Here is a 13,235-nt window from a genome sequence, read left to right as displayed (position 1 = left end):
CAATCCTGGCCACAGTGACTAGGGCCAGGAAAGATTCATGGCTATATCCTCCATGAGCCACAGGTTCAGGATTTGCCCCCAAAGTCTTTTAGCTAGTAGCTGGCAGAGCCAGACAAGGAAAAGAATCTCACCTTAAAGTCACCTCTCTACTATAAAGAGGAAAAGGCCGTGTGCAGTGGCACATGCCTGTAATCCTAGCACTTTGGGAGACCAAGGCGGGTAGATTACCTGAGGTCAGGAGTACAAGACCAGCCAGCCTAACACGGTGAAACTCCTTCCCTACTAAATACAAAAAATTAGCCAGGCGTGGTGGCGCATACCTGTAATCGCAGCTACTTGGGAGGCTGAGGCAGGAGAATCACCTGAACCCGGGAGGTGGAGGTTACAGTGAGCCAACATTGCGCCATTGTACTCCAGCCTGGGCAACAAGAGCAAAACTCCCTCCAAAAAAAAGGCCTGGTGTGGTGGTTCATGCCTGTAATCCCAGCACTTTGGGAGGCCAAGGTGGGCGGATCACCTGAGGTCAGGAGTTCGAGACCAGCCTGACCAACATGGAGAAACCCTGTCTCTACTAAAAACACAAAATGAGCCAGGCATGGTGGCACATGCCTGTAATCCCCACTACTTGGGAGGCTGAGGTGGGAGAATCACTTCAACTCGGGAGGCGGAGGCTGCAGTGAGCTGAGATCGCGCCATTGCGCTCCAGCCTGGGCAACAAGAGTGAAACTCCGTCCAAAACAAACAAACAAAAACAACAACAACAAAAGAATAAAGAAGAAAGAACTACGTTCAGCAAACAAAAGTCCTTCCTTTGTTCATCGAGAGGCCACCCAGGACTTTGCTACTGAGAAAGGAGTGATGCTCAGGTGCTGGTGGCGGGATCTGAGAAGCCCAAAGTTGCAGACCTGTGCCCAAGGGCTGGACTCGGCCTTCAGATGATGTGTTGGTTTGGTTTACACAATGTTGACCCACATGGTGTTTGCAGAATTTCTAAATTAGTTGGCAACATTTAAAAATCAGAGTTTTTCTACCTAAAAAGAATCTTTGGATTCTTTTGTGGAGGGTGGAAAAGGAAGTTCTTAGGCACACAGGGTTTACACTCCTATGTGACGACTGGCTGGAAGTGAGCAGCAGCTACTCCTTTAGATAGACCCTCTCCCCTGTCCAGTTCAGCGATTTACCTGCCTGGCCCTGCTGCTCCTTGAGCTGCAGCCCCTCAACTGTACTGGGAACTGCCAGTGAGGCCGCTGTGGTACCTGGCATGATGCTGGCTGGGTTCCCCGTAAGTGCTTGGAAATGCTCAGCCACTATGGGGGAAGCTTGTGATGCAGCGGCTGTAGTCAGTGGCCCTTAACAACAGCCCTGCAACAAGACCTGGGGCTGGGCCTGAGGTTTAGTCCTTACCCCAACCCAGTCAAGAGTGCAGCACTCTGTCCCCCAACCATGCTTCCATGCACTGTCAAAACGCAACATCCTGCCCATTGTCCTCACTGAAAATGTTAAAAGAAAGCCATGCTCTGGAGAACAGATCAATGGTCACGACGCCTCATGTCCTGTCTCCAACAGAACTCAATGTTAGATGCTTTGGAGAAAGGAGTAGGAGCTGCATGAAGCACCACGTGGTGCAGCAGGTCCTCTTCTGATGAAGAAGAGAGAGCAGAAGAGAGGGAAGTTCTTAGCTGTTAATGCTGCACCACTGCAATCTCAGTGGTGGAGGCTGCCAGAGGCTGGTTTCAATATCTAAAAAGATTATACACAGCTAGGTGTGGTGGCTCACGCCTCTAATCCCTGCACTTTGGGAGGCCAAGGCGGGTGGATCACGAGGTCAGGAGTTCGAGACCAGCCTGGCCAACATGGTGAAACTCCATCTCTACTAAGAATACAAAAATTAGCAGGATGTGGTGGCACACACCTGTAATCCCAGCTACTTGTGAGGCTGAGGCAGGAGAACTGCTTGAACCTGGGATGCAGAGGTTGCAGTGAGCCAAGATTGCGCCACTGCACTCCAGTCTGGGTGACAGAGCAGAGACTCCATCATGGGGGAAAAAAAAAAAAAGATTGTACACGGATGGTGAAAAGGAAGCTTTCCAGGTTCTTCAGGATTAACAGGGCCAGGAGAAGATGGAGACCAGTGATTCTTACCTGCTGTAGGCACGCTAATGTTATACTGAGGTAAAATAAATAGAAAGGCAGTCTTGGCTGTGACCTGTAAAACAAAGGAAAAGAGTTCCAGTTTAGCTTCTGGCCACATCAAAAGAAACAAGTGGAAGCTGCTAACCGCCCCTTTTACATCTTAGACCCTCAAACCTCTTGACTAAACGGTTCTGCCTAATGCAGAGTTGGCACTAGTTTTTGTTCTATTTTTCTTTAATGACATGCCTCTCAATACCTGTACGCTGGGACCCAGATGGTATCTAGACTGATACTCACTGCAGATGAGATGAAACAAGCTGTGTGTGACAGGATGGGAGCTCACAAGTGAATAGTACAAATCTGTTGGCCATTTATTCATTCATTCAGATATTTATCAGTTTACTTCTGTGCATCAGCATTGTGGAAGACAGAAACTAATAAATAAAGTCACAACCTTCAAGAAGGTTAGGGCCTAGCTGAGGTTTCCCCAGCACTTTGGCTGCCTGTGCATTGAAGAGCAACCCTGAAAGTTGACACCTGAGCTTCAGAAACAGAGAATTCCAGCTGCTAATTTCACATCTACCTTACTGGGAGTCATGGGACCAGATGTAACATCCCACATTGCTGGCTTATTTCAAAAACTGCCTTTAAAATCTTAGTTGTGCTGTGAAACAAAAAACTGTGGTTTCCACCTAGTTATGAATGGCCAAATCAGTACTGTGACAGTTTAGCCAGCAGGGGAGAGATGACAAAACCTGGGGGTTTGAAGCTTGGACTCAAGAATCGACTACCTGGGTTTAAATGCCAGCTCTACCATTTTCTTGCTATGTAACTACCAGCAAGTAATTTTATACGCCGAGCCTCAGTCTGCTTGTCCATAAAATCCGGGGTGTTTGTGATACCTCAGCTGGTCTGGGTACTACAGACTGGTGTGGCGCTGGCCCAGCTGTTAGCGTTGTTCAAAGATCCCCAGAGGTTTCGGATGTGCAGGTGGGCCTGAGAACCACCATCTACAGTGTTCTGAAACCTGCAGTGAGGCCAGGTGAGGAGGAGGCCCAGGACCACGCCTTTCCCAAGTGCCCTCTGGAGACACCTCATCAATAAAGGGAGCTGGTTCTTCTCTAACAGAGGTTTGAAGGATGCACATGTGAGGGACGGGGTGGGGGGACAAACACACTGGACAGTGGCAAAGGCAGCATGGAAATGAGTGAATGATGCATCACAGATGCCCTGTGTTGCCCAGTCATGCCAGCGAGAGGTCACTATCCTCAGCTACTTCTAGAGACAACCCACTCCTTTAAAGAGCAAATCTCCCCCATCCCCTGGTCAACAAGACCCATCCCATTCAGTGGGTGTCATTTACTCTGCACACAAAGACGCAGGACGAGCCTTCTCGTGTTTTTGTGCTGCTGCCTTAGACAGGTCCGATCAAGCTTGCAGGGAAAAACCCAAATGAGATTAGCTAAGAGAAGGATTGATAGCAAACACCAAGCCCTATCCGAATATACAGGTCTTCCTAATCCCCACCCTAAAACCTTAATACCTTTGGTCAAGACCTTTTTCAGTGTTCTCAACCTACCTTCCCGTCCGACTGCCTGTATTTTCTTTAGAACAGATGTGCTGGGTTTCAGCCAATACATTCTAGTCACTACTTCCTTTGGGGAGTTTTAGCCCCTCTCAGTTTGTGTCTTACCTTTCCTATACCCACCACCACACACACAGTTGTCCTGATTAGAATCTCACGCATCCCTTCATGACCCACCTCAATTGTAATGTGAAGCCATTCCCAGCTGTTCAAGGGCATGATCTCTGCTTGCCGGATGCACTCTGTGTCATGCTCTGCTGTTTTTATCGTTTCCTTACGCTTGTTCATAGTTCTCATCAGCCTCTCACCTCCTCCGTAGTTCTCATCAGACACCTCACAGTCCCACAGGCAGCGACTGTGCTGTCCTGTCCCATTTATCCTCGCAGCCCCTCTCACATAAGGAGCCCAGATGCACACAGTAAGTGCTCAGTAATGGCTCATTGCTTAAGATGAAAAATCAAAAGCCAAGTCAGCTTCATTCAGCTGTACTTATTCCCCCTCTGTCACGGGAGCTGTTCCCAGTGCCATCATCCAGGCTGTCCTCTGTCACCAATGGCCTTCTCCGTGAGACCTGTCCAGGCACTAAGCCACCTGAATCCAGCTCTGCCAGAGCCCCTCCTGACCACGCTAGCCATGGTGGTTCTCCTTCTCTGAACTCCGCTCATATAGGTCATTCCTGGCCCAACCACCTAACACTCCATATTGTCTGACAAGACTCCTCTGAAAATAAACGTCATCTTCTCAGCCTGAAATCCCTGTGAAGGAAGATCAGAGGAGTTGGAAGAAATGAGAGAAAGGAGGAGCCAGGGGAAAAGCAGGCAGGCAGGCATTAACCACACACCGCCCTGCCTAGGCACATCTCTCTCACTTGATTTCATTCAGGAAAGGCACATGTCTTTTGGAGCACAGGGTGGAGTGGACCTCTGTGGGGCTTGGGCTGTCTGCCATCCATTCTCCTCTCTTAACAGCACCAGGGTTTCCTGAGGGAAGACTCCCTCCAGCTGCGTGTGGGCATAGGATGTGTGTGGCGTCACTACGGGGGATGGGAGGATGGAGGGGACAGACCCTCTCCTCAGGGCAGGAGCCCGGCCAACCGGACACCCTCCCCTGGGCTCTGGATCTTGAGAGGGTATGAGGAGGTGCTGCTGGCCCCCAGAGAGCCTCCTTCAGCGGGCCAGGGTCCACTTCTAAGACACATTATCACTCAATGTGAAGAGCACTGGTGTTCAACTCCAGCTGCGCATTAGAATCCCTGGGGGAGTTTCTAAAATCTCTCTGCCTGAGCCACACCCCAGCCAACTGAACCAAACTCTTTGGGGCATGGGCATTTTGTCAAACTCCCCAGAGCATTCCGATGCGCTGCCAAGTCTGAGAACTTTTGCATTTTTTTTAAAGGAAGATAGACATCTGGTATGTGGGCTCTACATATATTCTTGCCCTCGCCCAACATATACAGTTAACTGTCATCATTCACACGAGTTATGTTCTTTCAAGTCACTGCAAACACTGAATTAGTGAACACTGAAACATTGCTCCTGGGAGAAATACAGGGTTAGGTTCCTGCGAGCCTCTGGTCCCATTTTTGTCAACAGATCAATTCATAACCTTGTTTTATGTGTGTTTCTGTTTAAAGACACCTAATTTAACGTACATTGTTGATTCATTAACATTGAATTCATGGCCAACAGCGCTATAACTCATGCCAGAATAAAGCTTATCTAACCACATATGCTATCTCCATGAGGCACATCACAGTCATCCTACGCTCAGGACACTAGACAGCACTTCTGCATGACAGTTGGGGGCCATTTTTAAATAGTGAAATCACCAAGAAGCAGCATAAAAATGCAAAAAAATGTGGCACTAAAGAGACTACGAAAAAGACATCTGTCTACAGGATGAGAGCTGGAACGGGAGGCAGAGTGTCGCCTTGTTTGGCCTCAACTGGGAATGTGAGTGTTGGGCAACTCAAAAGCTCTGCACATGTCTGTGAATGACCAAGGAAGCTGATTTGGGGGTTACAAATAAATCTCAGCAAGTAAGCGAATTTGCAAAAACAAAATCCACAAATAAGGATCAAAAGTATCAGGGCAAACCTGAACGTCGGCACCATGAGGGCCAAGATTTTTCTTTTTTAACAGCCATATCCAGGTATAATTTACACAACAATAAAAAAAATTCACCCGTTTTAAGTATACAGCTCTAAAGCATTTATCTTTATTTTTAAACTATCTCTTCCTTGGGGAAACATAAGATGTAGGAGCGTGGGGATCTGACCTGCCTTGATGATCTGACTTGCCTTGTTTGAGGCACACATCCATGGATGGCTCCAAACTGCCCCAGAACACAGCGGCACTCAGCAAATGCTCAAATGAACACAGCGACTAAGCAGGAGAGAGCTGGTGCTGTGCTCAGCCATCTGACCCTCATCCTGTCATCTGTCCACGATTATTCTTCTACGTATATCCTCTCTCTCTCGGTCTGTCCCAGAGCTGGGTGAATAGTAGGTTTCCTATAAATTCCTATTTGACAAACTCGTAAGGTAAGCAGCTGTAATATTTAGTGACTGCAGATGAATGCTTACCATGTTTTCTGAACATGATTCTGAGAGAACAGGATCTAGGACCATAATCATGACAAAAATACTAGATCCCAGTATTTTTCCATCCCTAGCACCCCTGGTAGTGGCAGCAGAAACCATTCTAAAAAGTGCAACTTTCTCTGTAAACAGCCATGCTTGCTCCCACATTACCATATCTCAGCAAGATGGTGTCAGTTGCTCTGGTTTATAGATGAAAAAGCCAAATTTGAGGCACAGAGAGATAAAGTAGCCTCCCGAGACCTCACAACTATACAAGCAGAAAAGGCAACATTCAACTTGACTTTTTAAAAAACTTGTCCCCAAAACAAATTTAGGAGGCACACAATACTGCACATAGAATAGAATGGTAATGTAAAATGCAAGCAGGAAAGAACACAAAAAATATGCATTTTAGGTAAAGAAAAGAAGCAAGGAATGAGGCTGATCCACAAAAATGCATTCCAGGAAGTCCTACTCATTGGCTAAAGGTGGCCAGAAATCTGGCTCCAAGCTTTTCCGCAGCCACCTGAAGGAGGAAGGAGTGATCGGCTCCTAGATTGACCATATCCATCCATTAAAAAAGCAGACAGCACTAGTCAAGGGCAGACTTACTTCTTCAGCCTTCTTCTGTGCCTTAAAAGGGCCTTTAACACCCCAAATCTTCACTCCATGACCCTCTCCCGACCTCAGACCAGGGATCGAACCACTAACAAGTCCCTCCCCACAAGCACCGGCTGAGTTCCTGTAGTACACAGGGCTGAGAATCAGGAGCCTATTAAAAATGTCATTCCAATTATTTCTCATCCCTCTAAGGCTGTTTATAGGAAACATTATTGAGTTTAATAGCATTTTAAATGCCAAGCTCAGTGGGTAAAAGGTTAAAAGTGACAACGTGCTAATACACTAATGTAAAAGGAGAACACTGAAATATGTAGGAAGGTTCACATCACACACACACATACACACAGAGAGAAACAGAGAGTGAGAAAGAAAGTTTCATTATATTTTTAACTAAAACAGGGCATCAAACACCAAGGCAAAGGCCTTGAGCATGCTTGTGTAGCCATAACAAACCAAAACTGTTCCACATGCCATGCTGTATTAGGGGCACATAAACCTGAGCTCTTGGCTGCAACTAGACCAAGGATGCTGGTGAAATAGCTGCTTCCAGCTAAGCATAGTGGATGTGGATTCCAGTCCCAGGTCTGCTGTGGGCCAGCTGGGTGACCTTGGGCAGAGTATTTCGCCTCTCTAGACCCCAGTTGACTCATCCGTTAACAACAACAACAGTTAATGTTATCAAGTGCTTACTCGGTGCCATGCATGAGTCCAAGGTCTTCACACAAATCTATCTCATGTCATTCCCACAATGACCCTACAAGGTAGGCACTAATCATGTCCCCATTTCACAGATAAGCACGGGAAAGATAAAGCCAAAGGAGCAGCTCAGAAAGAATGTCCTTAAAGGTCCTTCTCACCCTCAGCTCGAAAAGGCAAACTTTACCTGATTCTACTTACTTTCCAATGCCCAAAACGCAACCTTACACTGACAAACTTTGTAAGAGGTCTTTCCAGAAGTTTAAAATATATTGTTGCTTCTTCACTTTGTGAAGATAAGGACTGGGTATCATCTATGTCTGACAGAGCAAGAAAATAAGGCCTCTCAGGTTAATCCACCACCTGCCAGCCACGGGCATTGGGTACGCCTAGGCTTCCAGATGCCCAGATAGGTTCTCCTTCCACTGCAAATTGTTAGCTGGTCACCAAAGACGAAAGAGAAGAACTGTGAAGAAAGCAGTTTCATGGCTTCTCTTTTAAATATTAAATCCTCTGGTTTGGTTTATTCTGTTTTTTTTTTTTTTTCTTGGCAGACACATCCATGCATTGGCACTTGGAAGGGGTTGTGTGGGCAGACCAGCCCCCAGGGGCAGACAGGGGACAGAAGGCCTTATTTTCACAGAAGCAGCTCTGCTCTTAATGGCTTCTGTCTCACGGACACCACCCCTCCCACCTAAAGGACAAAACACAGAGACACATGTGTCCCACGACTGACGACCCTCATTTTTAATTCCTGAGAAGCACAGGACAAGGCCAAGTGACAGGTCCTACAGAGGCTGGGAAATTAGGCACCTAAAACTTCCCTTCTTCTCCCAGCTTGGCCTGTTTTTGGAATCCAAAGGGTCTTCACTAAAGCTTCCCCAGATTGATTTTGCATCTTTCTGTGGAGGAAGTGAACAGGAAAAGTTCAGGCAGACAAGAAAACCTTGGAAAGTTATGCCCAGTTGGTGGCGAAGAGATTTCTGGGTTTTGTTTTTTTAAACAAAAGAGTCTTTTAGCTTTTTTTCTTGGCATGTTTACGTCCCAAGCCCACTGATCACCTGCATGCGCCAGGGATGCGGTCCGGGTGCGACGGACGTGGGTTTGCAGCCCCTCCACTGCTCGATAAAACGCAGATACAGCTGAAACAAAGACGCTTTTCACTTGCGCTTTCTGAAAATCTCCGTTTTGAAGGGCCAGAGGCTGGCTGCCACGGCTAAGCGCCTGAATCGCAGGGGGCAGAGTTCTGACAGTACCTTTCTGTGTGGCTTTTAGCAACGCCTAGAGATTCTGGTTTTTCACCTGAAAAACTGCCTTGATAGGAAAATCAGGCAAAGCTAAACAAACACGCACACAACAGATTCTCTACAAGCCTGTGATCACAATGTTGAATAGACTCACTATTAACAGTTTCGATAGCAGTTTTAGATTAAAAGTGACATAGTGTATTCATGAAAAAATACTCGTAATTTGAATAGCCACAATAAAATTATGTTACTTGGTTTGTTACAGTCATCGATTTGAAAGTCTAAACTTTATATTGGGATACAGAGGAATGCAGAAAGAGTCACAGTAAAGGGTTTTTAAAATCTTTGGAGTTGGACTTTTCAAAAAAGAGAATAAAGCTTGAACTTGCTATAACATACATCCCCAATTTGGGAAGTTAATCGGGTACTGAAAAACAGAGGGTGGCCTAGGGAAAGCCCTTCTCCACTGCCTTTATATCCACAAGTTAATTATAACTTTAAGAAGACTGTATATTTAAGCAATTTATGCTGGTATAGCTTGAACTTGGCATACTTACCTTATAGATAGTCTTATATAAAATATAGGAATTTGCCTGAAGTAAATGTATTACTTCTCTGAGAGCCTTAATATATATATTCTCATCCTCCCCTAAAAAGAGCACTGAGTTGGTATTTCTAATACTTATCACTTGATTATATACTTCACTCTCACTCACACCCACCTGCCCCCACCAAGTAGCTTTTCCCCTTATCTGGATAGCAAAGCATACTCATAAACCATTCCTTATGGAAGCTAAAAACTACATAAAAATTTTTAAACGCTCAGGCAAAATAATTTTTCAGAATAGTGACGTTCTTAATATTTATTTCTCCTGCATCATGGGGCAGAGTTCACATTACTGGTTGTGTCTGGATATGAGTAAAACGCACATTGGTCAGAACAAAATATTTTTACTTTTGGCCAAAAGCCACCCCTGTTCTGAGGCAGTATCATTGATACATTAAAAATAATAACATAAAAAAGAAAGGATTATGGAGTGCAAAATTTTAGGTTGCGAGTGGGTTTTTGAGAGTTGAGATTAGGTAATATTTTAGACTTGGCCGCAGACAAGAAACCCCTCATCGGTGTAGCACAGTGTCATTTCAGTGTCATTTCAGCTACAGTTTCTAAAGATGTTTTTGCTCCATAAGACAGAAAGCAAAAAGAGAGGAGGGTCATTCTCATCAGTATAGATGTGTCTGCAACATCCTGTCTGTCACTGATCTTCAGCAAGTAACAAGAGTGGGTACCAGGGAGAATCAAACCCAAGGAACTTCTGGCATTTCCTGGTATTCAGGGAAATTAAAGGATTATTCAAGGTCTCCACAGACTCAGGGTAGCTGGACCAGGCAGGACCCAGGTATATTTGCCTTCATTTGCTTGTTTGCTCTTAGGGAAAGCAAGAGTTGGCAGACAGTGATCTGCTGCAACCATTTTAAATTATTCTCCACCATCTGGAAAGTTTCCTGCTCAAAACATCAGCATGCTGACCCCCACATTTTGACTGAAGAGCTAGGCACGTGGATTAGAGCCTGCTAAGAAAATGAACCGTGAGTTCACACAGCGATGCGGCAGGGTGAAGCCATCTCCAGGGGCCATAAACCAGACCCATCAGCAGGGCTGCCGGCCAATTCTCACAGGAAGCCTTCAAATTCCTCTGGGTATTTGTGTAGGGGCACATAAAGACAGGCCTTGACCCTGGGTGTCAACCTCCGCCTATCATTAAACTAAGCGAACTGAGGCCGGAAGGTGAAAATACGAGTTTTTAAAATGTTAGACGTGTGATCTCTGCTGTCCTAGTTTCCGTACTACCCCTACTCCATGGAGGAGTGTGTTGGTAAAAGGGCTTAAATGAGAGATCCCACGGAGTTGGCCATGGTACCATTCCAGTACCTTTAGAAGTCAAGGTCAGGCTGGGGACCTCTGCTCTGTGTGTCTCAGTTCTGAATCACCTTGGTTTCCTACCACTCTCTGTTACAACAGTGCATCCCCCTCCTGTGGGAAATGCATCAAAACACACTCGGCACTGGCGTTTGAGTCCATCTTGCTTGAGTCTACAAAGACCGGCCAAGGACCACCTACATGAGGGAACCTGATAAGCAGAACTTCATAATGATGATTTGATTCCAGCATCTTAAACCAAGGCCAAGAACATTAATGAAAAACATCTAGCACTCAAACATCTCTGTTTGTCAGCAAATAATATTCACAAGGGGATATTCAGAACCATCTTCAAAGTGGAGAAGGAAAATAACAACATAAAAGGCAAGAGTTCCCAGGAAAATGTGCTACAGATGAACAGGAAATACAAATCTAACACCAAAGGCAAGGCCTCAGGTAAACGCTCCCCATACTTTGCCACAACCCAGTCTCCACATACCCCTAAGCCAAATAAACAAAGCCTGGCCAAATGTCAATATTTAAATATCATATCCCAAGGTTTCTCTCTCACATACACAGTTATGTACGTATAAAATCTTATTAGACTAACTTGAAAGTGGGTTTTAACTAAAATATAAAAAGACTTGGGGATTTTTTCTCAGTCCTGCTAGGCTAGTCTCTATTCCAAGCTCTAGCATCCCAGGAATCTGACAGTGACTTCATGCAGGGCAAAGGTGGCCCAGGAAGAAAACCAAAAATCAGACGGAGAGTCTGGACCCCCATCTGAACTCACAGCTGGGTCTCAGAGGTTGACAGCGGGCATCAGACACCCTCGGCCATGACTCAATGTGCAAAGCCACACTTGGTGCTGAATGCAGGCCTTGGAGCAAGGTCCAGGAGGCCAGGTGTCCCCCACCCCTGGCCCATTCAGCAAGTCTCTTTCAGGGGGCTACAAGAAGGGACAGGAACTGCCTGGGACACGAATGACCTTAAGTTTTTGCCAAGAAGCACAGATAATCTCTCTGTAAGAAAGTCACAGAGTAAGAGCATAAGAAGGGGGCAGACACAGACACACACAAAGAGAAGGAAAGAGGAAAGCAGCTCTCCTGCCAAGGCCTTGCAGGAGTAGGGGAAGAATGGGGAGCATGGTTCTCTTCCTTCATTCTTCTAGTCACTGCTATGGTCCCCACCCCCACCGACTGCACACACACCCCAAGCAGGAACCAAGGCCATGGCCATGCCAAGAGCAGCTGGAAGAACCACCCCCACGTGCTGTTTCTGCCATCTCCCTCTGACCAAGCCCTGGAAAAGACAACGGATCTTAAAATTCCACAGGCCCTGTTCCATAGTCCTCCATGGCTCCCTATTGCTCAGGAGAGAATCAGGACCTATGCTGGCATTCCGACTCCAAGGTGGCCCTATCTTGCTTTTCACATTTTGACCCCTCCACTCCGACACTCAGGAATTTTGCTCCAACCCCACAGCAGGCACCGCCATCCCTGGTAGGAATGGCACCACCGCTCAAATGTGCAGCTCAGTCAGATAAATCAGTACGCAAGTAAGTCATTTACAACACAACAGAATCATCACTCTCACAGGGCAGGTACAGGCGGCACAGGTGGTTCAGGATGGAGAGGATCCTGACTGTGAGAACTGAGGCTGCCCCAATCCAGGGAAAACTTCACCAGCAACGGTCTACCTGATCTGCACTCTGAAGGGCTAAAGAGGCAAACAAGAGGCAGGAAGGGTGCTACAGGCTGAAGGAACCGCATGCACTAAAGCAGAGAGAAGGGAGAAATGTGACTCCCAGGGAAAATGAGGGGCCTGCATATGGACGGTAGTGAGGCTGGAAGGTTGGCAGGAGGCAGGTCCTATGAAGGACCCTTTACGGCAGGTATAAACATTGAACTTCATCCTACATGTGAGAGGTAGCCACAGATGGTTTTTAAGCAGGGGGCAACCCAGTACGATTTCCATTGCGCCAATCTCATTCTGCTCACAGTGGAGAGAAAGGGCTGGAGATGGCAGGTGAGCCGGGCAGCACAGAGACTTAGATTACTGCAAAAAGAGAACATCCAGGCCTGGACTTAGGCAGCGGCAACAGACCTGGGGTAGTGCTAGGCAATTTTCAAAAGGCCTGATGGCACAATTAATTAAGGTGAGAGAATGGCCAAGTGTGGTGCTCAGGTCTTATTCAGGAAACAGACACACAAATGTCCAATTTAAATAAAATGTGCTAGGGGTGATGACAGACATTCACAGGATGTTGTAGATGGCTGGGGGGGTGAGAGGGGAAAAGGGCACTGAGAAGGCACAGTCAGAGGGGCCAGAGGAAACCCAGAAGGAGCCCAGCAGCCCAGGGAGGACACCATTGCAAGGAGTCAGCTGCACACCTGCAGATGCCCCAGGGAGGACCAGTCAACTCAGGACTGAAATGTGAGCAGCACGTGA

General features: G+C 46.7%; 1 protein-coding gene across 1 annotated transcript in view; it reads right to left on the bottom strand.

Annotated features, from left to right (window-relative positions):
* Positions 1 to 13,235, bottom strand: part of LOC105490861 (translocation associated membrane protein 2) — an 80,538-nt gene that overhangs the window by 37,015 nt on the left and 30,288 nt on the right. Inside the window, exon 2 of the mRNA XM_011756831.2 lies at positions 2,143 to 2,206. Within this exon, the coding sequence (XP_011755133.1) occupies positions 2,143 to 2,206 (64 nt within the window). The remainder of the gene's footprint in view (positions 1 to 2,142; positions 2,207 to 13,235) is intronic.

The sequence above is a fragment of the Macaca nemestrina genome, chromosome 5 (assembly GCF_043159975.1).
Source record: "Macaca nemestrina isolate mMacNem1 chromosome 5, mMacNem.hap1, whole genome shotgun sequence".
Taxonomy (NCBI): Eukaryota; Metazoa; Chordata; class Mammalia; order Primates; family Cercopithecidae; genus Macaca; species Macaca nemestrina.
This window is presented reverse-complemented; position numbering and strand designations above follow the sequence as displayed.